The sequence below is a fragment of the Sapajus apella genome, unplaced genomic scaffold (assembly GCF_009761245.1).
Source record: "Sapajus apella isolate SASKATOON/1434 unplaced genomic scaffold, GSC_monkey_1.0 scaffold33, whole genome shotgun sequence".
In the NCBI taxonomy this organism is placed as follows: Eukaryota; Metazoa; Chordata; class Mammalia; order Primates; family Cebidae; genus Sapajus; species Sapajus apella.
In genome coordinates, this window is record NW_022436973.1 from 11,004,396 (window position 1) to 11,032,207 (window position 27,812).

The following is a 27,812-nucleotide window of genomic DNA, read 5'->3' on the forward strand; positions in this document are numbered from 1 at the left end:
TTCCATTTACATAGTGTTTACAACGCAGGACAGTGTTCATGCCCCAAACCCCAGAAATGGCCTAGGAAGCTGGGGACAACAATGGCTCTGGCCAGGAAGTGGGGATGGCTCTTGAGGGCCACATTGGGGGACACTTTGAAAAGCAGTGACCCACACCAGCCGTGGCCTCATCCATTCAGTTAAGGTCACTTTAGGTAGCTACGTTAATGGAATTCACTGATTTTCAAAAACCACAGAGAGTTCTAGAGTAGTCATGATCTTGTATCAAAAGTATATAGAAGTCTCTCTATAAAAAAATCTCTCTGAAGAGTTCAGCATCCCAGGCTGCTCAGAGTAGAGTGGATTGAAAGATGGATGCTGGACTGCTTTGCCGGTGTGAGAAATTCCCAGAAGAGCAGGAAGCATGTGCAATGGGAGATGCTCCTGCTCCTAGGAACCCAGAAGTCCAGTGCCCTGGGATATGGAATGCCTCCCTCCTCCAGGGGTCCCTGGCACTCTTCTCCATCTTTGGCAGGTGAAAAGAGGAGTGTGCAATCCTGGGAACACCTCTGGCTGCCAGGCCTGGCTGGAAGGACCAGCTCAGACTCTGGTCCCTCCAGGATCAGAAGGCCTGGTGTTCCGACCAGAATCAGAACTCGTCCCGCAGCTGAGGGGGCCTGTCCATGCCGAAGAAAGAAGACGGCCTCCCCTGGAGGTCCCGCTCCCGCTTCACAAAGGCAGTAAAGGAGGAGACACAGTTGCCAATAAAGTGGTCGGCTTGGCCGAGGATGTACAGGTCGACCTGGGCCACCTCGGGCTTCAAGCTCACCACTTTCACCTGCAGGAGAAAGGGTAGAGCATATAAACTGAGGTGGCTGCAGGCCAAGGCCTGCTGTCCACACCCCCAACCTCCTTCCCTAGGCTGCAGTTACAGACACAAAAGGAGGGGCAGAGAGAAGGAAGATATGGTTCAGTGTCTGAGGGAAGCATTGCCCAGCTGCTGCCTAGGCCCACCCCACCCTTCCCCACTCCAGGAGCCTCAGCTGCAAACACACCATTCACACCTTCATGCCTTTGCTTGCACTGTTCCCTCTGCCTGGAGTGCTGTTTCTTCACCGTTAAAATACCAACCAGACTCTTATCTTATTTTTTGAGATGGGTTTTTGCTATACTGCCCAGACTGGTCTCAACCTCCAAGGCTCAAGCAATCTCCCACCTCAGCCTCCCAAGCAGCTGGGACTACAGGTGGGTGCCACAACACCTGGTTAATTTAAAAAAATTTTTTTAGAGGTGGCGTCTTGCTATGTTGCCCAGGCTGGTCTTGAACTCCTAGACTCAAGTGATCTTTCTGCCTCAGCTTCCCAAATAGCTGGGATTACAGGGGTAAACCACTGTGCCTGGCCTGACCAGACTCTTAAGGCTAAGCTCAAGTTCTGTTTTTCCTAAAGCCCTGGCCTGATGGGCTTCCCCACCAAACCAGAGAGGGTAGCAGAGGGCATCCTTCCAGTTCTGGGCTGGATGTTTGCGTCTCCCATGTATCCCAAATCAAAGCCCAAGGTCCTGTCCAATTTACCCCTGAGATAGTCCCCAAAGGTGAACACTTCTCTTGAGGGCCTGCCACTCCTTGGGCCCAATCATCACAACCTCTTCCCTGATGGACTGCAACAGCCTCTTCCTGGTCCCTCACTGCCTCTCCTGGTCTGCTCACCACAGAGTAGCCAAAAGAAATTTTTCGAGATAACTTCTCCCCATCCTTCCTGGCCTCTAAGTGGAATACCTTTTAATGATGCCCTATTGCCCTTCAGATAAGGGTGACAAATTGTGACCGTGGCCTACAGGGCCCTCGTTGGGTCTCTTCTCATCCCTCCCCCATCATCCCTTCAACCTCAGCCCCTACCCAGGCTCCTGCCTCTTCAGGACCTTTGCGTGTACTGTGCTGTTCAGGGCACACCTCCCTTTACCTGGTTAGCTCCTAGTTCTCAAAGGTCTTTCCCTTCTCGGCTTCAGTGATGCCTCCTTGGGGAAGCGCTCCCTGGCCTCCCAGTCTAGGCCAGCGTCCTCTGCTCTTCACTCCCACAGAACCCTGCTGCTCTACTCGGGAGCACACATCTCTGCTTACAGTTTTCACTCCTTAGTGATTCTCTGATCAGTATGGTCTCCTGCACTTGACTGGGGCTACAGCTGTGTTGGTTTGCTCTCCACTGCTGGCCAGGCCCAGCATAGAGCCTATCCCAGTAAAAATCTGGTGAGAGGACAGGTGAATGAATGGACCTGCTCATCTTTCTACCAACCTCCTGAACCCACCTTGTGGCACACGCTATACTTCTCTGCAGTCTCTTTTCCTGGGTCTAGAATGTGTGCCCTGGAGGGCAGGACCACATCTGATTTATTGGTACCCCGACTCAGCGCTGGATGAGCTTAATGGAGGAGCAAGGCTTAGTTCAGGATAAGGGTGGCCTCTGAACCCATGGAAAAGGGAGTTGAGGGCTGGGAGGGATGAGAAGACTGGCATAGGGACAGGAAATAGAAAACGGCAAGAGGTTCAAGGTGTAACAGATACATTGACTCCAAAAACTCACAAAAAAACTCCCTGGGACTCTCCAAATGCTTCAACTTAGTACAGAGGTGGTTGGGGGTTGTGGGTAGGTGGGGGGAGTGTGGGCAGAGTTAGGGCTGAAAGTGCTTTGCTGTTCCACAGAGATTTCTGATGTAACAAAAATCATCATCTTGCTATCTGGATTATAGCAAAGAAATAATACCAGTTTAATCATGGCCAAAATCCCCCAAACAATTCCACTCACATTCTGAAACTTACCCACTCTGTGTCATGCCCATTATAATTAGCTCTGGGACTGCCTGAGTAAATTCTATCCTTTCTTGGGACTTTGGTTTCCTCAGCTATAAATCAGAGGGTTTGGGTTAGACGACCCCTGATGTCTCTCAGCTCTGATTTTCTCTTAATTATATTTTTCTTTTTCTTTTCTTTTTTTTTTTTTTTAAACAGAGATGGGGTCTCACTATGCTAGGCCAGGCTGCTTTTGAACTCCTGGCCTCAATCAGTTCTCCTGCCTTGGCCTGCAATTACAGGCATGTGCCACCATGCCCAGCCCCAGCTCCGATTTCTGTTGAGTGGGTGGGGAGGAGACTAGAATACACTGACCTAGCACTTCCTCTCTGCGCTGGAACTTCCTGTGTGTCTGGAGTGAAAGAGAAGGGGAGCCCCTTAGCATAACACCAACAGCACTCAGTGTCTGCCTCTTAAGGCCTGCATAGCATTCTACAAAGTCCTATGGAATGCTTAATGCCAATTCAGTCATTTTATCAATACGTACTCACTCATCACCTGAATATTACTCTTTACTGATACAGTAAGCACTGACCAAGAACATTCTACTATTTACTCATGTACTGAATTCTCACTACTCACGGCTTCTTTAAGCATTTACTAAGCACAAAGCTCCTTTCCTTCATTAATTAGCCACCAATTTCTACTGCTGATGATAGCTAACTTTACTGGGCACTTATTTTGTAGCAGGAACTGTTTCAGTTTCTTTACATTTGACATTCACAACTGCCTTATGAGATAGGTACTATTCAATCCCATTTTATAGATGAGGAAACAGAAGCACAGAAAGGTCAAATAACTTCTTCAAGGCTGCACAGTGGGTAAATTCAAGTTCTTTGACTCCAGAGTCTCTGCTGTTAACCCCTCCACTAGACTGGGATCTCTCCCCAGAGCCCACTCTCTACATCCTCATTCAACAAACTGACTGCCTACTAAGTGTCAGGCACTGTCCTAGACACTGGTGATGGTAAGGCAGGGTTTCAGTCCCAAAAAGGTTGAAGCACCAGCCTAGACATCAAGGAATATAGCAGTGATTCAGCCTTGGACCCTGCCTTCAAGGAGCCCACAGCTCCCGGGAGGAAATAAGGCATATTTCTACACCAGTTTCATACAGTTCAGGAAGTCCGCAAGAGAAGAAATGATACAGGGCCACGAAGGTCCCAACAGGGACACGTGAGCTCCAGGAGTGGACGAGAACCTGGAAGACTCTGAGGAGGAAGCCTCTGAGCCAGGGTTTGAAAGAGGGATAGGAACTGAAGAGGAATAGTAGGTTCAGGCGAAAGGCTTCTGGGGGAGCCTGTGAAGCATGCAGTGGGCAGTGGGACCACCCTGGCTCTTCCTTTCATTCCCTTCCTGCTGCACCCCAACCTGGCCCATACGTACCTTCCCTTTGAATAGCTGTTGGAGCTCAGGCACATAACTCTCAGAATCAGTAGCAACATAGACTGACTGGGCAACCAGCGACTTTACCCAGAGCTTCACAGCCCTCTGGATCTCCTTCAGGTCAGGCAGGCACATAGTCATCGTGAGAGTTGCCGCTGTGCTTCGACTGTAGCCCACACACTGTGGAGACGCCATGAAGTGCGAGCCTGCAGTCCCGTCCTTCAGCATAGCACAGGCGTTCTTCTACAGTAAGCGGAGAACAGGGTTAAATACCAGCAACTGCCGTGGAACCCCGGTAGCAAGAGCTGGTAAGTGGAAAAAGACAGGCTATACAGGAAGACCCTAACTACATTTGTTTGTTTGTTTGTTTGTTTGTTTGAGACCGAGTCTCACTCTGTCACCTGGGCTGGAGTGCAGGGGTACTATCTCTGCATGAGGCAACCTCTGCCTCCCACGTTCAAGCAATTCTCCTGCCTCAGCCTCCCAAGTAGCTGAGACTACAGGCATCCACCCCCACACCTGGCTAATTTTTGTATTTTTAGTAGAGATGGGGTTTTGTCATGTTGACAGGCTGGTCTCAAACTCCTGACCTCAGGTGATCTACCTGCCTAGGCCTCCCAAAGTGCTGGGATTACAGGCATGAGCCACCATGCCTGGCCTCCTAACTACATTTTTTTTAAGAAAACGTTGAGGACCAGGCGCAGTGCCTCACACCTGTAATCCCAGCATCTTGGGAGGCTGAGGCAGGCCGATGGCTTGAGCTCAGGAGTTGGAGACCAGCCTGGGCAACATAACAAAACCCCCTCTCCACAAAAAATACAAAAATTAACCAGGTGTGGTGATGTGAACCTGTGGTCCCAGCTACCCAGGAGGCATAGGTGGGAGGACCACCTGAGCCTAGAAGGTAGAGGGTGCTGTGAGCTGTGATTTTGCCACTGCACTCCAGCCTCGGTGATAGAGTAAGACCCTGTGTCAAAAAAAAAAAAAAAAAAAAAAAAAAAAAAGCATTGAGAGAGAAGGAACATGTATCAAAAGAGTTAATGGTGGTTATTTCTGGGTGGTGGGACACTGGCTTTTTGAAACAAAAATTACCTTTCTTGGTCTTACTGCATTATCTGGGACATTCACTGAAGAAGTCTGAACAGTGGTAGTGCTAACAGGCAGCCTTATCTGATTCTGACTACAGTGGGAACACTTCTAATAGCTCCCCAGAAGGTATGCTATCTGCTGTGGTTTGAAGAGATAGGCTTTATCAAGTTAAGGTGGGTCCATTCTATGTCTGGTTGGTTACAAGTTTTTATCACGAACAGGTGTTGACTTTTATCAAATGCTTTCTTGGCCCCTATTGAGATGATCATATGATTTTTCTTCTTTGGGTGTTAATATAGTCAATTTCATTACATTCTTATGATAGATTTTCTGTGTTTGTGTTGTGTGCTAATCTGTTATTGGGTTTGACCTGTTAATATTTCACTTAGGATCTATGCATTTGTGTTTATAAGCAAGAAGAGGCTATAATTTTCTGAGTTGACCTTATCTGAGTTTGGTATTAGTGTTATGCTAGCTTTGTAAAAAATAGCATCTTATATCTCTTGATGTTGCAGAAAAGTATAGATGGGAAGTACTATTCCTTGAATGTTTGGTTGGAGCCACTCATAAAATATCCTGGGTCTGGGAGGCTGCGGTGAGCAGAGATTGTGCCACTGAACTCCAGCCTGGTTGACAGAGCAAGACATTGTCTCCCAAAAAAAAAAAAAAAAAAAAAAAAAAAAAAAATCCTGATTCTGGCTCCCTTTCTTTGTGGGGGTGGGGGAGAAGGGGAGAGTTTGGTGGGTAAATGTAAGATTACCTCATCAATTGACTATGAGTGAATTTTAATTTTACTATTTTTCAAGATTTCTGCAATGAGCATTTCTAACATATCTATGTATCTTCTATCTATGTACCTTCTTAAGTAAATTAAGGTAACCGTTTACATTGATTCTGTTATTTTCACACAGAGGTGAAAACACCATTGGAATATGAGGATTCTGCACATTTAAACAGACTCCAAATTCTGGAAACATCTTCATTTCTTGGGAGCCATGCCTCATCTCCATAGTTGGTTTTTCAACACAGAGTCTACTAGCCAGACACTGAGCTAGGACAGAGGGCACCTGGACTGTGGCCTCTTTACGGCTTGCTGTCTGACCTGGGGTCTGGCTCAATTTCTCAGTTTATTCATCTGTAAAATGAGAATAAAAACAGCAGCTGCTAAAATGAGAGCTGGCTGGCAGGTACTCTGGAGTTACATTTTGATGCGTGCTGCAGCAGGATGATGGGATACAATCCCACAAGCCAGGCCAACTGAGAGCTCTCTGCTCTGACTAGGACGAGGGGCCAATCCCTACAGGCCTGGGCCCTGTTCCGGGACACATCCAATCTAGCCAGTGACAGGAAGGGGAAGTTACCCAGTCAGAGCCGATGCGCAGATGAATGCCCACATAGGGCCGGACAAGGTGGGTACGAATCTGGGCCTCTCCCGTCCTCACCATTTCGTCTGACCATACCATGTACTTCTGCAGTGGTCTGTGTTCCTCCAGGACGGGGAACTGGGCCGGGGCTCCTGGCAGGGCGAGCACCGGATGTTCCTTTGGAGAAAATCTAGACAGGAGATGGAATGAGGGAAGTCAAAGGACGCACAGAGAGCCTGGCTGCCACCCCCACAGAAAAAAGGACGGTGTTGCACCATTCCCCAGAGACCCTGTGGAGGGGCCCCTGTAACACGCAAGAAGCATGAGAGGTTGTGAAATACCAACGGGCTGATAAGGAACCTTGGTGGCAGCGGCAACAGGCACAATATGCAATACTATCCCGCCACTCGGAATTTACAACCCTCTTTGCTTGTTTAACAATTAAAACTTTACAATGGAGCATTCCAACCTTTTATATGTCACGGTGGCTTCCAATCTGTGGTGCAGTAATTCACCCCAGGGTGGGGTGTCTGGACCAAGCCTTTGCCCTTTTACCTACATGGCAGGGCTGGGACATGCAGCTGCTTACAGAGGCAACGGCCAAGTCACAATCACAGGGACATTGGATTTGGATCATTGATTCAACATTTAAAACACATTTATTGATTGCCTACTATGTACTGGGGCCTGGGGGAAAACAAGACAGGCACAGTCTCTGCCCTATGGAAGGGAGCAGAGGTCTGCAGGTGCCCCTGTCATAACCTTCCAAGCCGCTGCTTCCGCCTTCACACACAGTCCACCTCATATTTATTTCACATCTGTCTTTTCTGCGGGAAGGCAGTGGCTCCAGTGTGAGTTGAATAGCGTCTGGCACACCCAAGAGCTTGGTCAATACTTTTCTTTTCTTTTTCTTTTTTGATACAGGGTCTTGCTGTCACCCAGGCTGGAGTGCAGTGGCGTGATCTCAGCTCACTGCAACATCCGCCTCCTGGCTCAAGAAAAGACCCTCCCACTTCAGCCTCCTGTGTACCTGGAACTACAGGTATGTACCACCAGGCCCAGTCAGGTATTTTTTTTGTAGAGACGGGGTTTCGCCATGTTGCCCAGGCTGGTCTTGAACTCTTGGACTCAAGTGATCTGCCCACCTTGGCTTCCCAGCGTTAGGATTACAGGTGTCAGCCACTGCGCCCGCTCAATATTTCTTGACTGAATGAGGAGCAAACTTGTGTTCCCTCATCAGCTAAACCCAGACTACCTCTCAGCAACATGAAACACCTTGGTGTGCCATGTTCACAATGCACTTTCAAGTTCTAGATCTCTGTATACCTCTTCCCTCCACCTGCAGAAGGGGAAGTGCCTTCTGCAAGCCAAAATCCTTTCCTTAAAAGTATGAAATGGGAACAGCCATTCCGGAAAACAGTTTGGCAGTTAGGCCTGTAATTACCACATGACCCAGCAATTGTACTCTTAGACATTTATTTATCCAAGAAAATGAAAACTTATGTTCACACAAGCATATACACAAATGTCCCTTGCAGCTTTATTCATAAGAGCCCCAAACTGGAAACCCAGGTGTTGCTCAACAAATAAATGGTTAAACAAACTGTGGTGCATCTATATCATGGAATATGAACCCCTCCCAAAAAGGAACACACTATCAACAAAGGCAATTCGAATGATGTCAAGGGAATTATCCTTGGGTTGGGGAGGGTGGGAAATCTCAAAGGTTATATATTGTATGGTTCCATTCATATAAACATTTTAAAACAATAACATGGAGAAAAGAACAGAAATGGAGAAGAGATTAATGGTTGGCAGAATGGTTACAAATGGTGTGTATGTGTTTAGGGAGGTGGGTGTGGTTATAAACTGGCAACACAAGGATCCTTGTGATAATGGAACTGTTCAGTGTCTTAACTATGGTAGTGGACACAGAAACCCACACATGATAAAACTGCACAGAACTAAATACACACACACACACACACACACACACACACACACACACGTACAAGAAAACTGCGTAACATGGGTAAATTGTATCAATGTCAATATCCTGCTTGTGATACTGCACTATAGTTTTGCAAAATGTTATCACTGGGGGAAATTGGGTAAAGGGTACATGGGAGCTTGCTGTCTTATTTCTTACAACTGCATGTAAATGTACAATGACCTCAATAAAAATTTCATATAAAAATTATGAAATATTTCAAACCATCCAGGCAAATTCAGAAAATAATTTAATAATTTATATACCCATGACCCGAATTAGCAGATACTAACTTTGCTTTGTTTCAGGTTAAAAAAAAAAACCACACACACACCTTAATCTGAGCTCATCCTGCCATCATACTTTCCAGAGGGTAATGTGTTTTAATGTATGATTACACTTTTACCATAGGCATCAAAAAGGAGGGGAGAGTTCTTCTGAGTGCTTTCTATGGAGTGGAATGATGAAGAATGTGGGTTAAGCCAGAATGCCTTGTTCTAATGTTGACTATGCCACTAGCTAACTTGGGCAGGTGCTTTACCACTCTGTGCCTTAGTTCCTTGCCCATATAACAGAGATAACAGTTCCCACCTCATAAAGCTGTTCTTTTTTTTCAATTGTGGTTGAGTACGGTGGACACGCCTGTAATCCCAGTACTTTGGGAGGGTGACGTGGGCAGATCACTTGAGCCCAGGAGTTCAAGACCAGCCTGGGCAACATGGCAAAACTCCAACTATCCAAAAAAAATTTAAAAATTAGCCAAGTGTGGTGATATGTACCTGTGGTCTCAGCTGCTTAGGAGGCTAGGTGGGAAATCACTTGAGCCTGGAAGGTCAAGGCTGCAGTAAGCCATGATCATGTCATTGCACTCCAGCCAGGGTGACGGTGTGAGGACTTGTTTCAAAAAAAAAAAAAAAGTATATATTTAAGATATATGATATTTTGATATACATGCATGTAGTTAAATGATTAGTATAGTCAAGCTAATTAATATATTCATTTATAGGGCTATTGAGAGGATTAATGTATTAATCAAAGCAAAGCATTTAGAACAGTACCTTGGCACACAGAAAGCTCTCAGAGAATTCTGGCTCTCATCATCATCATATTGCATGTAACCTAGTTAAAGGTTACATACAAATCTAATCAACTTTATGTTTTAGAGACTTGGCCATGTTGATCATGTGGTTGTATTAGGTTCTCTAAAAGTTTTCCATAGTGTACAAACTGCAATTTACCTGCCTGTTTCCCTCTTGCTAGACAGTGAGGTGGTTCCAATCTTTCCCTCACACAACAGACGTGCTGCTCATTCTCCAACACAGGCCACTTGCTCAGCAAACACCTTCCACGACTCCAAGGTGAGATGCAAATCCCAAGCCTCACCTCCTGAAGGAGGGTTCCCTGCCCCACTTCTCTTGCTGCCTTCTGCACAATGACGTGCCCTGCAGCCATCTTCCCTGCCCATGGAACTGTCAGCTGGTGAGGCTGGGGAACCAAGCAGCCTGTTTGCCATTGCTCCCACGTACACTATCCAAGGCCTGTGTCACTTACACAAGCCTTGGACCAGTGACAAGAAAGTGTTCCTTGATGGTACAGCTGTGTGACACTTGTCTTGCTAGACTCGAGTTTTCTTTTCTTTTTTTTTTTTGAAGTGGAGTCTTGCTCTGTCTTCCAGGCTGGAGTGCAGTGGCGCAATCTTGGCTCACTGCAATCTCCACCTCCCCGGTTCAAGCAATTCTCTTACCTCAGCCTCCTGAGTAGCTGGGATTACAGGCGTGTGCCACCACACCCAGCTAATTTTTGTATTTTTAGTAGAGACGGGGTTTCACCATGTTGCCCAGGCTGGTCTTGAACTCCTAACCTCAGATGATCCACCAGCCTCAGCCTCCCAAAGTGCTGGCATTACAGATATGAGCCACCATGCCCAACCTAGACTCCAGTTTTCTGTTTATATGTACCTATCTGTGAATTGTTTATTGGGCCTCATTATGTGACAGGCAATGCTCCGATTGCTTTAGGTATATTAAATCATTTTTGTCACAAGAGCTCTGTGAGGGAAGTATTACTGTCATTCTCATTTTACAGATAAGGAAACTGAGGCACGGAGGGGTTAAGTAATGTGCTCAAGGTTGCACAGCTAGAAACTGGTGGAGCTGGAATTTAAATCCAGGCAGTGCACTCCAGATCCTGTGTTCTTAACTACTACTCCTCACTCCCATCTTCCTCACCCCTGACAACGAGCACTCAAAAGCTGTGTCTGTGGCTTATTCTTCTGATTCCCAGCCCCTAGCACAGATCTTATCACATGGTAGGCATGATAAATATTTTTAGAATGAATGAAGAAGATTTGGAGACCTTGCCACAGAGACCAGATCAGGCTGTCAGAAGTTAGAGAAGGAAGGAACTTATATTACTTAAGTACCTACTATGGGCCACGTCTTCAGCTAATCTCCTTTCAGATGATACCTCAAGGGATTTTCAAAGAAAAGGCAGAGTAAAACTCCCGGGGGGCTGGGACATTAGGATAGAACCAGGATCTGTGTCCCCCACAAACCCCCAACCTCTTAGAAAGCACCTGCAGCCGACCTTCAGTGAATTCCAGACTTGGAATGTGTGTACCCTCTACCTGGATGTGGACCAGCAAAGAGCTGTCCCAGTGGGACAACATCAGCTCAGACCCAACAAGCAGCAAGAGGTGAAGGCTGATCTGCTCACTTACTCTTGGTGAGGTAGGACAATGCAGTCTGGAAAGAAAGCGAGGGGAACAAGGATCTTGGCTGGAAGGAAAATGTTGACCAGCTCCACCTGCCCTGTAACTGCTCACCCTGGATCAGGCCCTTTTACTACAGCTATCCAGCGGAAGAGGGCTGGCTTTCCTTCTGCTAGGCCCAGTGAACCTCTGAGGTTCTTTCCTCCATGCCTGTGCTTCTGAGATTCCCCAACAAACTGGGACTTCTCTGTATACAGAATCCACTTATATGCCCAGTGTATATTTGTGGGACCACAAGTGGATGAACCCAATTGAGTGCAGGGGACCCAGGGACATGACCATGGCAGGGCCTTGTTCTTGATGTCCCTCCAGCTCTTTGCATGGCTGGCTCCGTCTCACTCTTCTGGTCTCATTCTGGTTCCCACAGGGAGGTGGCAGCCTGGGAGAATGACAAGTCCTGCACTCAAATACCTGGACCATCATACATGAGAATGGTTCGGCACGATGGTCCGTTGCCTCCCGACAGTCAACGTGCAGGACGTGTCAGATGAAAAAGAGCTGTGCCAGGCTATTCACAGGCTCAGAACCAGCAGAGCTGGAAGGATCCTCAGAAATCATGTGGTAAAGAAGAAACACCTCTTATTCTCTTCCCCTAGAACCCAGTTTTCAGCTGGATACATGGCAGCCTAAAATAAAGACATTTCTTACCAGCCAAACATACCCTGGGGTTGGGGGGAGGGAAGTAAGACATTTCTAAGTACTTCTTGCAGCTAGGTATGGCTCCTGTGATAGCTAATGAGATGTAAGCAGAAGGGTTATAATGGACTTCTGGAAGCCTTCTTAAAAAGGGAGGATATGCTTTTTGCAACTTTTGTTCCTCTAGTTGGGATGTGATGGCTGGAGCTTCATCTGCCATCTTGGCCCATGAAGTGGCGCAAAAGCTAATACTGGATAGCTGAACAAAGAGATGGAAGCATGATTTTTTTTTTTTTTGAGATGAAGTCTCACTCTGTTTCCCAGGCTGGAGTGCAGAGCTTACTGCAACCCCTGCCTCCCAGGTTCAAGCAATTCTCCTACCTTAGCCTCCTGAGTAGCTGGGATTACAGGCACATGCCACCACACCAGCTAATTTTTTTTTTTTTTTTTTTTTTTTTTTGGTATTTTCAGTAAAAACAGTGTTTCACCATGTTGGCCAGGCTGGTCTTGAACTCCTGACCTCAAGGGATCTGCCTGCCTCTGCCTCTCAAAGCGCTGGGATTACAGGTATGAGCCACTGTGCCCAGCCTGATTCTTAATGACACTGTGGAGCTGCCATCCAGCCCTGGACTGCATACCTAGTTCTTCTTTTACTTAAGAAAACAATAAACCATATCAATCTGCTCTTATTTGGGGCTTTCTGCCACCTGTAGCCTAACTTGTGGCCTACAAACTTCTTTTGCCTAATTTGGATCACTGATAGATTTGAGGGTTATTGGTTGAAGGTGATAGGGAGGAGGAATTGAGCCCCTGCAACTTGGTCCCCTACTGCTGCCCCCCATAAAGGCCCTACAGGTACTTTTTTTTTTTTTTGAGACAGGGTCTCAGTCTGTTGCCCAGGCTGTAGTGCAGTGGACAGATCATGGCTCACTGCAGCCTTGACCTCCCCAGGCTCAACTGATCCTCCCATCTCAGCCTCCCAAGTAACTGTAACTACAGCTCTGTGCCACCATGCCTGGCTCATTTTTTCTATTTTTTGTGGAGATGGGGTCTCCCTATGTTGCCTAGGCTGGTCTTGAACTCCTGAGCTCAAGCAATCATCTACCTCAGCCTCCCTGTAATCCCTTAGGTGTGATGGCTCACACCTGACAAGCACTTCTTGAAAACTCTGAAGATAGTTTCAAAACCTCTCTCTTGCCCATCGCTTTCATTTTACAGATGGGACATCGAGGTCAGAGAAGGGAAGCAGTTGCTTAACTGCAGAGTAAGCCCAGGAAGAGCTTCACTCTCCAATTCCATTGTACTCTTCACGCCAGGACAAATTTGCATAGCAAGGAAGTATCCTGTATCTTAAGAAATGTTTAATGTTAAATGTTCACACATAGTCCAATTCATCCCTACCAATCATCCACAGGGCCTACAAACCTGCATGGTTTGACCCCTGTCCGCCTCTCTGATCTCCTTTCCTGCGTGGCAGATTAAAAGTGATCATCCAGTCTTTGAAGCTCTTCCCATTAGGTGGGCTCTGCCCCCTCCCAATAGCACCTGACAGAAGTGACACGGTGCTGGTTTCCAGGCTCAGTTATTAGGGGGCCCGCAATTTCTATTTCCTGTCTCTTGGGACACTCACTCCCTGGATACTCCCTCTCAGAACACAGGTGCCATGCTGTAAGACGCCCAAACCACATGGAGAGGTCATGTGTATACATGCTTGTTGGAGGCCCTTACTTGGCTCCCAGATGATAGCAGCATCACCTGCCAGACATGAGGGGGACCTCCTGGACATGTAGCTCAGTCAAGCCTTTTTTTTTTCTGAGACAGAGTCTTGCTCTGCTGCCCAGGCTGGTATGCAGTGGTACAATCGTGGCTCACTGCAACCTTCATCTCCCAGGTTCAAGCGATTCTCAGGCCTCAACCTCCTGAGCAGCTGGGATTATAGGTGTGTGTCACCACACCTGGCTAATTTTTTATATTTTTAGTAGAGACAGGGTTTCATCATGTTTGCCAGGCTGGTCTCGAATACCTGACCTCATGATCCACCTGCCTTGGCCTCCCAAAGTGCTGGGATTACAGACATGAGCCACTGTGCCTGGCTGGGGTGTTCCTTTTTTAAGACAGGGTCTCACTCTGTCATCCAGGCTGGAATTCAATGGCATAATCATCGCTCACTGCAGCCTCGAACTCCTGGGTTCAAGCAATCCTCCTGCCTCAGCATCCCCAGTAGCTGGGACTACAGGTGCATGCCACCATGCCTGGCTAATTTTTAAATTTTTCTTTTGCAGGGACAAGGTCTTGGTATATTGACCAGGATAGCCTCAAGCGATTCTCCTGCCTTGGCCTCCTAAAGTGTTGGGATTATGGGCATGAGCCACTGTGTCTAACCAAAAAGAGAAATTAATTACTTGATTACTTAATTACTTGATTACCATATATATATACTGATTTCATTTTAAGCTACTACGTGTAGGGGTGTGTGTGTGTGTGTGTGTGTGTGTGTGTGTGTAAAAATGTGTGGAGGATGCAAGTATACACATCAAATGTTAATTTTTTTTGGAGGAGTAATTAATTACATGTAAATTTTTCTTCTTTATTAAAAAAGAAATCTCTAGGCCAGGCACAGGGGCTCACATTTGTAATCCAGCACTTTGGGAGGCCGAGGCAGGAGGATCACTTCAACCCAGGAGTTTAAGACCAGCTTGGGCAAGATGACAAGACCCTGTCTACACAAACAAACAAAATTAGATGGGTATGGTGGTGTATGTCTGTGGTCCCAGCTACTTGGGGAGTTGAGGTGGGAGGAGCGCTTGGGTATGGGAGGTTGAGGCTACAGGGAGCTTTGAGGGAGCCACTGCAATCCAACACGGGTAACAGAGAGAGACCCTGTCTCCAAAAAAAAATAAATCTCCCACCCAATCTGAGGCTATTCATTGCAAAAATAAAGATAATTCATTCCAAGAAATAAGATGTTTGACCTGAATTTAAACTTTATACAGCAGGGATTCCATAAAGAAAATGGAAAAATGAAAACCCAAAAGAATTACCCAGCTAAGCCCAGTTAACCCACAGTCCCATGAGAAATAATAATAAATTGTTGTTATGCTACTAAGTTTTGCAATGATTTATTATGCAATAACAGATAAGAGCAACATCTTACCATTCTCCTCTCACTCCACACCAGCCACATTGCCTTCTTTCTGCCCCTTGACTATACCAAGCTTGTTCCTGCTTCAGGGTCTTTGCTCCTGACTTCCTGCCGTGAACTACTCTGCCTCCAACTCTGACAAGGTTGGCTCCTTCTCATCCTTCTGGTCTTAGCCCTGCCAATCATATACCACCTGTTTACATCCTTCTAAGAACCATGTCACTCTGGAACTATCCAGTGTAAAAGTTTATTCACTATCTCCCCCGTCACACTATGAGTTCCATCGGGGCAAGGACCTTATCTGGCTTATTCTGGCCTGTATCCCCTGCATCCAGACCAACCCTTGACACTCACGAAGTGTTTCTTACATATGTGTTGAAGGAAGGCAGAAAGCTGCCCAGAGATTGTAACTCCCTCAAACTCCCTCCAGGGACCTCATCTTTCCTACACATTTTCCTTTCCCAAAAAGTTCGCTGTAAGGCACAGATTTCCTCAAACCCTCATGTAATTCTTACACTCAATGAACTCAAACAAAGCTATGGGGCAACAAACAAGTGTTTCAGCAACCCCCCCCCCCCGCGTTGTCCTTTCTCTTCCTACGAGGATTGTGTGGTTTTTCTGGCTTTTTTGAATTTGTTTTTGGAGCTGCTTTTAAAGTTGGTGGCATTTTTTTTTCTTGGCATATTGTCAATAGGGGCAAATCTCCATCCTTTGAGGGCAGGTCTGCCTTCTGGCAATAGCTCCAGGTCATTTGGGGGTGAATGGGGGAGAACCATGCAGGTAGACAAATGGGAGTGTGCTTTCTGGGATCAACAATGAGGAAGATTTAAATCTGCCATGACTGAGGAGCCTCAGTAGCACATGAACTAGGTCCAAAGGCAAGTCCCAGAAAGGAAATGGCAGCTGTTAAGGGCACAGCTATTTAATCCATGGTGATTAAGAACAGGTGCTTTGGGACTGAGCGCAGTGGCTCATGCCTGTAATCCCAGCACTTTGGGAGGCTCAGAGGGGAGGATCACTTGAGGCCAGGAGTTTTTTTTTTTTTTTGAGATGGAGTCTCACTTTGTCACCAGGCCGGAATGCAGTGGTGCAATCTCAGCTCACTGCAACCTCCGCCTCCCGGGTTCAAGTGATTCTCCTACCTCAGCCTCCCAAGCAGCTGGGACTACAGGTGTGCACCACCACGCCCAGCTAATTTTTGTATTTTTTGGTAGAGAAGGGGTTTCACCACGTTGGCCAGGATGGTCTTGATCTCTTGACCTCATGATCCGGCTGCCTCGGCCTCCCAAAGTGCTGGGATTACAGGCGTGAGCCACTGTGCCCGGAGGCCAGGAATTTAAGACTAGCCTGGGCAACACAGCAAGACCCCATCTCTAAAAAACAAAACAAAAAAATTAGTCAGGTGTGGTGGCACATGCCTGCAGTCCCAGCTCCTTGAGAGGCTGAGTGGGGAGGATTGATTGAGTACAGGAATTTGAGGTTATAGTGAGCTACGATCATACTACTGTATTCCAGCCTGGGAGACAAGCAAGATGCTGTTTAAAATATAAATATATAAAATAACTGGTGCTTTGAATTCGGACTTCCTGGGTTCAAAACCAAGCTCTACAAATTTCAAGCTTCATGACCTTGGGCAAGGGATCTAACTCCTTTCTAATTCAATTTCTCTAAGTGAAAAGCATAGACGAAAGTAACAACCCACAGATTCAGGGAAAGATTAAGTGAGTCAATACCTGTGAATACTTAGATCAGTGTCTGGCACATAGAAGGCACTAAATAATTTTTTTTTTTTTTTTGAGACAGTCTCGTTCTATTGCCCAGCCTAGAGTGCAGTGGCACAGTCTTGGCTCACTGCAACCTCCACCTCCTGGGTTCAAGTGATTCACCTCCCTCAGCCTCTCGAGTAGCTGGGACCTGCCACCACACCTGGCTAATTTTGTATTCTTAGTAGAGACAGGGTTTCACCACGTTGGTCAGGCTGGTCTCGAACTCCTGACCTTGTTATCTGCCCACCTCGGCCTTCCAAAGTGCTGGGATTACAGGTGTGAGCCACCGCACCTGGCATGAATTTTAGCTGTTATTATTCATTAAAGATTTACTAACAGATCCCAGCTGTCTACTCAACAGCTCAATGACCTTGGGAAGTTATTTAACTTCACTGGGCACAGTTTTCTCACCTGTAAAATGGAAATTAATAATAATACCCATTTCACGAACTCTCAAAGGCTTAAATAAAATAAAGCATGTGAGCAATAATAGTGACAGCCAACACTAGCTGGTTGCTTAGTGTGTGACATGCTCTTCATGTACTACAAGGCAGATACCATCAGTGCTGGCTCAGGGCTCAGGACTGTCTCACTCCTTGGAATGTGCTTGTTTTATTTGTTTTTGTTTTGTTTTGTTGAGACAGGCCCTTGCTCTGTCACCTTTGCTGGAGTGCAGTGGTGTGATCATGGCTCACTGCAGCCTTGATCTCTTAGGCTCAAGTGATCTACCCACCTTGGTCTTCCAAAGTGTTGCGATTACAGGTGTCAGCCTCATTTCTCTACATCTGTTTACCTTTGGCCTATTAAACGCCAAGTGCTTTGACCACACATGAATTAATATGTTCCTTGCATCTCCTAACCAATGTCTGCTTTCTAAGTGCACTATCTTTCCTGCCATGCTACAGCATTAAGGACAAGTACACTATACTGTCATTATAAGACCATAGCTTCTAGAAAACCAGGGCCAGGTCATTCTCATTTTTACAGATCACCATTGGCCTCTGAGCATTATGTCTCACACATGACAGATGCCCTATAAATGTTTCATGGCCTGTGCCCATGTCCTGCTAACCTATTTTTTTTTTAAACAGGGCCTAATGGAGTGCAATTAATAAACACATCCAGTAATTATCAGGATGACATCATTTCTCAGTCTGCACCTAAAACTGTTCTGTAGAAGCTGCTTCCAATTTCACCTTGTGAAGAGTAAGGTAACACAGGAGTGATTCTCACGCCTAGAGGAGGAAATTGAGACTCATGTGACTGTCGAATGTTCTTTTTATGACATTCCTTATCAACTGATAAACTCTTTCTCAACCCCATGGCAGGTCAATGTTCCACCGTGTCAGGCGTGGAGATGGTAACAGATCACACAGGATTCCAAGTTCAACAGACAGAGCACCTGTACCTTTGGTCTCATACCTCAGGGTGGGGAAGACAAGGGGAGTGCCAGGAAGGTGCTGAATGCCCATGAGCTCCACGCCCCTCCCCTAAACCCAGCAACGCTACCCCTCCAAGTACCTCTGGCTCCATTGTTCTCTGTAGGAAGCACTGAAGGAAATGCCTGTAAAAAGCTCCGACTTGTTGAAACTCACATGAAACTGATCCCAGAATGGGCCAAACGGGTTTCCTTCCTGCAGAAAGAGAGTGGTGGAAGGCTTACTGAGGAGGAGGGAAAGCCATTTGGGGATGGGACCAAGGAACTGTAGGTGGGGTAACCTGGGTGATTTGACTCAGGCTGAAACACTCTCACAGGATGGCCTAGGAGGAATGTCACTCTGTATTTCCTGGGCCAGGGGCTAAGGAGAGTGCCTTGGCTTCAATTCTGGTTTCCAGCAGGAGTCTTTCCTGTTCATGTGTCACATCCTGCTGACTCTGCAGCACTGATGAGGGGCTGGGGAGAAGCAGACTTTGGATTTGGAACCAAGGACTAGAGCTTCAAGAGACATTCAAGATTGGCTAATTCAATACTTTCATTTTCAAAATGGAAACCAAGGCCCACTGAGGGTCAGATGTTTGCCCAAGGTTACACAGCAAGTAAAGGGCAGTGTTGGGGCTGTGAGCTAGGTCTCCCTTCTCAAATTTCATAGCTCTTCCAACCACTTTCCCCAGACTTTACCACATACACCGAAAGACACATGTGGGGGTTGCCTTATTTCCAAAGTGCCAGGTTGAATCCCAGCTCTACCACTTATTTGCTGTGTGATCCTGGGTAAGATCCTGACCCTCCCTGTGCTGTCCTCAGCGTCCTACAAAGTGGGGATATTATAAGTATTTTCCTCATGGAACAGTGTGAGTATTAAATGAGTTGATACATGTAAAGCTCTTAGCATGGTACCTGACATATAAAGTGTTATGTAAATAGTAGTTATTATTATTGATATGGCACTTTACAGTTTACAAGCACTCTGTCACCTGGCCCTCATGATACTTTACAAGTGAGACACAGCAGGCACTGGCATCACTATTTTGTAGGTAGAAATGAAGGTTCAGAGAAGCAAAGTCTTCTGCCCAAGGTGATGCTGCTCCGCTAACAAATACCAGAAACAGGACTTAAATCTCCATCTTTCTACCCTAAGTCCTTCTTGTGCCTTTCCCCACATTTTGCCACGACATAGTCTTGGGGGCCCAGAGGACATGGAACAGAAAGAAAGGGCCCCCGAACCCACAGGACCCACCTTCATGGGGCACGTCTTCTTATCCGGGCTTCGCTGGGCTGCCACCTCAAAGCAGTATGCCACCCGTTTCTCAGGGGGCCAGTGGGTGGGTGCCAGCTTCTCCATGAAATCCTCCAGGCTGATGACCCGATGGTAAGCTTGGAGGGGCTCCAGCTTGAAGTACTTCTGGTAGGACACATGGAGCTACAGGAAAAGGAGAAGCGGAGATCCCACCTCAGTGTCCCAATGGCTACTTTAGACATTTATTAAAACAATACACTCACCGGGCGCAGTGGCTCACGCCTGTAATCCCAGCACTTTGGGTAGATCACAAGGTCAGGAGTTCAAGACCAGCCTGGCCAAGATGGTGAAACCCTGTCTCTACTAAAAATACAAAAACATTAGCCAGGCGTGGTGGCAGGCACCCCAGCTACTCAAGGGGCTGAGGCAGGAGATTGCTTGAACCTGGGGGCCAGAGGTTCCAGTGAGCCAATATGGCGCCACTGCACTCCAGCCTGGGCGACACAGTGAGACTCCATCTCAAAAAACAAAAAACAAAATACATGTAAGGCCAGGCGCAGTGGCTCACACCTATAATCCCAGCACTTTGGGAGGCCAAGGTGGGTGGATCACTTGAGGTCAGGAATTCGAGACCAGCCTGGCCAACATGGTGAATCCCTGTCTCTACTGAAAATACAAAAAAATTAGCTGGGCATAGTAGTGAGCACCTGTAGTCCCAGCTACTTGGGAAGCTGAGGCAGGAGAATCACTTGAACCCAGGAGGCAGAGGTTGCAGTGAGCCAAGATTGTGCCATTGCACTCTAGCCTGGATGACAGAGAGAAACTCCATCTCAAAAAAAAAACAACACTCCAAGACCAAGACAGTTCAGACAACACGACAATGAAAAGTTTCCGTCAAAAGACACCAAGGTTAGGATAGAGATAGGCTAAGAGGAGAGTGTGCAAGCTAAAGAACAAACTGTATCAGCAGGTGTTTTTTTTTTCTTTTTAACAATATTTGTGTTAAAAAAAAAAACAAAAAAAAAAACCCTGCTGATATCAAAAAAAGACAAATGATGCCAAGAGAAAATATGGGCAAAGGTTAGGGGTAAACAACTCACAACAAAGGAGACCCAAATAGCAAGCACACTCAGAAGACGTATAACCTCACTAGTATCAGGAAAAAGCAAATTACAATTATAACAAGGCATCAGTTACTTCTCACTCATGGGACCAGCAAAAACTGAAAAGCTTAACTTGTGGGGAAATGGGCACTCTTGTACACGGCTGGTAGTAGAAGTCTACATTTTGGAGCAACCACTTTGGGATGCAATTGGTGAGTATCTACTAGAATTTAAAATGCTTCTTTTGACCAGGAGTGGTAGCTCATGTCTGTAATCTCGGCACTTTGGGAGGCCGAGGCAGAAGGATCACTTGAGGCCAGAAGTTCAAGACCAGCCTAGACAACATAGTGAGACCCTGTCTCTACAAAAAATTTAAAAATTAGCTGGGCGTGGTGGCGCAAACCTGTAGTCCCAGTTACTAGGGAGGCTGAGATGGAAGGATTCCTTGCATCCAAGAGGTTGAGGCTTCAATGAAGGATGATTATTGTGTCACTGTACTCTAGCCTGGGCCACAGAGTGAGACTCTCAAAAATGTACCTTTCTTGCCGGTCATGGTGGCTCATGCCTGTAATCCCAGCACTTTGGGAGGCCAAGGCGGGTGGATCACGAGGTCAAGAGATCGAGACCATCCTGGTCAACATGGTGAAACCCCGTCTCTACTAAAACTACAAAACATTAGCTGGGCATGGTGGCGCGTGCCTGTAATCCCAGCTACTCAGGAGGCTGAGGCAAGAGAATTGCCTGAACCCAGGAGGCGGAGGTTGTGGTGAGCCGAGATCGCGTCATTGCACTCCAGCCTGGATAACAAGAGTGAAACTCTGTCTCAAAAAAAAAAAAAAAAAAAAAAAAAAAAAGAGACTGAGACCACTCTGGGCAATATGGTGAAACTCCGTCTGTACTAAAAATACAAAAATTAGCTGGGCGTGGTGGTGCACACATGTAATCCCAGCTACTCAGGAGGTTAAGGCAGGAGAACTGCTTGAACCCAGGAGGCAGAGGTTGCAGTAAGCTGAAATCGCACCACTGCGTTCCAGCCTGGTGACAGAGCGAGACACTGTCTCAAAAAAAAAAAAAAAAAAAAAATTACCTTTTTCTCCTAACTATATGCTGTAGAGAAGTAGAGAAGTTCTTCCACTGTGGACCTGGAGATGGGTACCAGGATGCTCAGTGCCACAGTGAAGTATAGGAAGGAACTTTAAAGGAGTCACACCAAATACGCTACATCCACAATAATTCTTCAGGGACCAGGACTAGCCCCAGGGGCCAAAAAGAGACTTGATCTTTTACCAACTTTATCTGTAATGCTTTATTTATTTGATTAACAAAAAGAAAAGAGGAAACAAAGATGAGAAAGTATTAATGATTATCATTCTAATAGTGGGTACACGGTTGGTGGTTGCATTCATCTTTGTATTTTTTGTTTTTTAAGACGGAGTCTTGCTCTGTCACCCAGGCTGGAGTGTAGTGGCCAATCTCTGCTCACTGCAACCTCCGCCTCCTGGGTTCAAGTGATTCTCCTGCCTCAGCCTTCTGAGGAGCTGGGATTACAGGCACGCACCACCACACCCAGCTAACTTTTATATTTTTAGTAGAGATGGGGTTTCACCATGTTGTCCAGGCTGGTCTTGAACTCTTGACCTCAGGTGATCCACCCGCCTCAGCCTCCCAAAGGACTGGGATTATAGGCGTGATCCACCGTGGCTGGTGTATTTTTCGAGACTTTAAAAAATTTCTGGCTGGGAGCAGTCACTCATGCCTATGATCTTAGTATTTTGGGAGGCGGAGGTGGATGGATCACCTGAGGTCAGGAGTTGGAGACCAGTCTGGGCAACATGGTGAAACCCCATCTCTACTAAAAATACAAAAATTAGCCAGGCATGGTGGCATGTGCCTGTAATCCCAGCTACTTGGGAAATCAGAGGCAGGAGAATCGTTTGAACCTGGGAGGTGGAGGTTGCAGTGAGCTGAGATGGCTCTACTGTACTCCACCTTGGATGACAAAAGCAAGACTCCACAATGAAAAAGAAAAAATTTCTGGCCAGGTGCAGTGGCTCACGCTTGTAATCCCAGCATTTTGCAAGGTCAAGGCAGGTAGATTACTTGAGGCCAGGAGTTTGACACCAGCCTGGCCAAAATGGTGAAACCCTGTCATTACTAAAAATACAAAAAATTAGCCAGGTATGGTGGCGCATGCCTGTAGACCCAGCTACTCAGGAGTGGAGACACAAAAATCACTTGAATCCAGGAGGTGGAGGCTGTGGTGAGCCAAGATTCCACCACTGCATTTCAGCCTGGGTGACAGAGTGAGACTCTGTATGTATCAAAAATGAAAAACAAACAAACAAACAAAACTAAAAAAATTTCAGCAGGGTGTAGTGGCTCACTGTAATCCTAGCATTTTGGGAGGCTGAGGCAGGGGGGCTGCTTAGGCTCAGGAGTTTGAGACCAGCCTGGGAAAGATAGTGAGACCTTGTCTCTACTAAAAATCAAAGAATTAGCCAGGTGTGGTGGCGGGTGCCTATAGTCCCAGCTACTTAGAGGCTGAGGTGGGAGGATTGCTTGAGCCCAGAAGATGGAGGCTGCAGTGAGTGATGATCATACCACTGCACTTCAGCAGGGCAACAGTGAGACCTTGTCTCAAAATAAAAATAAAAATAAAAAAGAAACACAGGCCTGTAATCAGAGGGGAGTCTGAATCTGGGCCACAGATTGGGAGGTACATGGAGAAGAGTAAAAGCCACAAGAGTCAACAGATATTCATAGCAAAGCAAGTAATAGTAATAATGGCAACTAATATTTATTGCATGTTGACACAGTGCCAGGTGCTGCACTCATCACTTTACATAGATTCACTCATATAATCCTAAGTGGTAGGAATATAACCATCTCCAGTTTACTTATGAAGAAACCCAAGCATACAGGATCTAGATAACATCTGAGGTCACGTAGCTAATAAGCAAACAGAAAGAAGAGAAACACTAACATCTAAACAGTGGTTGGAAAGAAAGGAGCCCCTGATACAGTGCAAAGAGGAAAATGCTCAGAGACTAGCTTACAGCAGGGACGGGTGGTGTCTTGGAACCGGGAAGTTTAGGAAGGACAGGCTCACAGGATCAGGTGCCACTGGGAAGTCAGATGAGAGAAAGACTGAGAAATAACCCCTGGCAATTTGGAGGTCACTGCTGACCTCAGTGAGAATGCTAACAGTGGTGAAGGAGAGCTTTGTTGGGGCAGGTTAGTAAGCCACAGAAAGCAAGGAAGTGGGGACTTGGAAAGACAACTGTTTGAGAAGGCAAGGAGACAGAGGCAAGCAAGCCAGAGAGAGATGGATGGGTGATGCCTACACTCTAATAATGAGTATGAGGCCGGGCGCAGTGGCTTACGCCTGTAATCCCAGCACTTTGGGAGGCCGAGGCGGGCAGATCATGAGGTCAAGAGATCGAAACCATCCTAGCCAACATGGTGAAACCCCGTCTCTACTAAAAATACAAAAATTAGCTGGGTATGGTGGCATGTGCCTGTAATCCCAGCTACTCAAGAGGCTGAGGCAGGAGAATCACTGAGGCTACTTGGGAGGCAGGGGTTGAAGTGAGCCAAGATCATGCCACTGCACTCCAGCCTGGTGACAGAGCAAGAATCTGTGTCAAAGAAAAAAAAAAGTGAGTGTGAAATTATCGGAACATCACTGGTTTCCACTGAGGACTTGCTCTGTCTTAGGCTCGTACATTGATGAGCTCAGTTGATTCTAAGAGGGAGGTGGCATACAACAACACTGAAGGCATGTTACTGTCACTGACTCATTCAGTTCTCACCATAAGATAGTAACAGGAATCATTACCAACTTATTTAAAAAATGAGGAAACTGAGGCACAAAGAGGTAAAATACCCTGTCCAGGCTATGCAACTAGTGACCAAGTCAGACAATGATTTCAGGTACTCTGACTTTTAACCTCTGTTCAAAAATCTCTGTAAATATTGGCATGTAAAGGAAAAAGTAAAACTTATGCAGAGAAAAGGTTATAAGAATGAAATTGTTTTGTTCACACTAAGTATAATTTCTGATGTCTATTGAAAAATTATTAAGTCAATTCATCAAATATTAATTAAGTTCCCGGAGATACAATATGAACAGACACCAGTTCACTGGAAGACACAAAGAATAAGCAAGGAACTGGAGGCTACTGAGCATCGCATGACAAGGGAGCCCCTTGATGGGGTGAGAGGCAGCACCGAAGCCAGGCTGCCTGGGTTGTGGCCTCAGACATGTTATTAAATGACCTGTGCCTCCATGTCTCCTTTAAAATTGATAATAGCATCCACCACCCTCAGCCAATGGAATGCACAGAGGGTAGGGCCAATCAGGGATGGAAACGGAGGCTTTAGGTTCAAGTCACAGGCTCTGGGGTCAGACAAACATGGCTTTGAATTCCAGCTCTACTACTCACAGGCTGTGTGATCTTGAGCGAGTTACATAACCCCAGTTTCCTCACAGGCAAGTGATGAGGGTGAAATAAGCTAATTCTCATGCAGCCGCACACAGCAGGTGCTGGATAAATGTTAGATATTGTTATTTCAGTGAAGACAGTTCTGGCTGGAGGTAGGGCAATCTCAGAGGAGTGGGAAATAAAGCCCAGATGACTTGGAGGGTTAAGAAAGCAAGATCAGGGAAGGGCGGAGAAGGGCCAAGGTCAGCAGTACTCACGTTGGTGAAGGGAGGCTTGTGATGCTGGTACTCAATCCAAGGAGGGACAGCCAAGGTGCGGTTTAGCAGCTTTGCAAATGCCAGAGAGCCCAGGAAGTGATCGGCCTGGTTCCCAAAGCGCCCTGGAAATGGTACATTGAGGGTGAGGTGAGGCCTGGGGCAGGGAGGGCATAGGGCATGCAGAGCTCAGAAAAGTTGTGGAGCCAGGGGTAGAAAGTCAGGGATACCAAGGAGAACTAGGGGAGCCGGCAGCATGAGAACAAGTCCGGACTCTTGGGTCTGATATCTTCAGGTCCTGCAACAACTGCTTCCACCACTCCAGGTTCCTTGCTGTTTCCCCAACATGCTCTATAATTCCCGCCCCCACCCCAAGCCTCTGCTCTTGTCCCTCAGCCAGAAGAGCCCTTCCACCTCTATCTCCATTCACCTGCACATGGAGTGGCAACTCGAATGCCTCATTTACTGGGCTCCTTTCACAAATCCCCTGCCATACTCCCTCTCCCTCCTCTACCTCCCATCTTGGCTCTGAGTTACTTCAGTTCAATTTTCCTCAAATATCTTTGTGGCCTTTGTACTGGCTGATTCCTCAGCCTATGAATGCCTCAGGGGCAAGAAGCCTGTGTGATTCCTTTTGTTAACCCCAACATGGCATCTGTTCATTCATTTCACAAATATGATTGAGAGGCCACAATGTGCCAGGCTCTGTGCTAGGTGCTGGGATACAGGAATGAACAAGAAGGACAAGGCCTCTGCCCCCAGGGCACTCACAGTCCACTGAGGAGACACTAAATATGTAAACAAATACATGAAAAATGTTGACAGTTGCCAGAAAGAGATGAAAAAAGTTTGGTGATGGGGTAATGAGATTACTTGGGTAGAGGTCAGTGAAGTCCTTTCTGGTGACATTTAGGTTGAGACCTGAAGGATGGGAAACAGCTGGTCAAGCAGAAATGAAACGGAGGGTTCCAGGCATAGGGACTGGCACATGCAGCAGCGCAGGCTGAAGACCTGAGCATGTGTGAGGAATGCAAAGGAGATTAAGTGTGGCTGCAGCTGGAGGATCAACAGAGAAGGGAGTTGTGGAGATGGCCAGAGGGGGCCACATCATGCAGGGCCCTGAAAGCCATGGTCAGGAGTCTAAAAGCCGCTGGGGGCCTTAAGAAGGAATGATGCTTCACTTCTACAATGATGATCCACCACACCCATTTCCACCATGCAGCTGGCATGGCCTTTAGATTCTCCTTACCCTGCTCTCTTATTTTCCCTTAGTATTTATCATCCTCTATGAAACTATGTACTTATTTTTTTTTAATGTTTATCCTTTTTTGGTTTTGCTTGTTTTGAGACAAGGTCTCATTCTGTCGCCCAAGCTGGAAGTGCAGTGGCACAATCAGAGCTCACTGCAGCCTTGAACTCCTGGGCTTAAGCAATCCTCCCACCTCAGCCTCCCAAGTAGGTGGGACTACAAGCATGTGACACCATACTCAAGTTTTTTTTTTTTTTTTAGATTGGATTTCACTACGTTGCCCAGGCTGATCTTGAAAACTCCTAGCTTCAAATGATCCTCCTGTCTCGGTCTTTCAAAGTGCTGGAATTACAGGAGTGAGCCACCCGCCTGGCCTACTTATTCTCTATTTTTTGTCTTCCCCAACTAAAGTGAAGGCTATACACGGACACGGGGAGAGCCTGTCTTATTCACTGGCATACTTCCAGCAGAGAGAACAGGGCCTGGCACAGAACAGGTGCCCCATAAATATTTGCTGAATGAATGAAGGAAACACCAGGAGCCAGCGTGGGTCAGTGACATCAAGTTCTGCCCCACTAACTCCATTTACTGGACCCTGGGCTGTCTTAGTCCTCGAGCAAGTCACGTAATCTCTCCCAGCCTCAGTTTTCTCATCTGTCAAATGGAAGGGGGTCCCTCTGTGAGACGTTGGTCCCTCTGTGTCCTTGCGACTAGGGCAGAGAGAAGAGCATGCTCTGCCCCTCTCTGAGGTTCTCTCCTGGACCCGTGAAGGTGTCTCTGGGCGCATCAGAGGAGTGGCTTGTCCTATCCTGGCCTCAGTTTCTCCATTTGAGCAGAGGGCTCGGGAGGCCTTACCCATGCAGGGGCAGTAGAGCAGGTAACCGGCCGGGTCCCAGGAGCCCGCAGGCATCCCCGGGAGCGGCAGAAGCAGCAGCAGGAGAGACACACGCAGCAGCGGTGCCCACGCGGCGGCGCCCATGTCAGCCGGGGAGCCGGAGCCAGCCGCCTCACAGAGTCGGGGAGGAAAGGAGGGACGCGAGCGTCCGCCCCGCTCCCGGCGGTCCCTGCGCGCCACCCGCGCGCCGCCCCGGCCGCTCTAGCCCGCGGGCGGGCGGGACC

The 27,812-nt window shown here is 47.0% G+C and overlaps 1 protein-coding gene across 2 annotated transcripts; it reads right to left on the reverse strand.

The window, feature by feature from the left end:
* POFUT1 (protein O-fucosyltransferase 1) lies at positions 1-27,722 on the reverse strand. Of its 2 annotated transcripts, XM_032295278.1 has the most exons (8): positions 27,549-27,676; positions 25,448-25,569; positions 19,643-19,825; positions 18,486-18,598; positions 6,658-6,850; positions 4,208-4,450; positions 2,795-2,877; positions 645-817 (listed from the first exon to the last, which is right to left on the reverse strand). In XM_032295278.1, the coding sequence occupies exons 1-8, from the start codon at positions 27,670-27,672 to the stop codon at positions 814-816; spliced, it is 1,065 nt and encodes a 354-aa protein (XP_032151169.1). In that variant the 5' UTR covers positions 27,673-27,676; the 3' UTR covers positions 645-813. The 2 variants fall into 2 exon arrangements, with proteins under 2 accessions (XP_032151168.1, XP_032151169.1); XM_032295277.1 differs by lacking the exon at positions 2,795-2,877 and having other exon boundaries at positions 1-817; positions 27,549-27,722.
* Between the last annotated feature and the right edge of the window lie 90 nt (positions 27,723-27,812).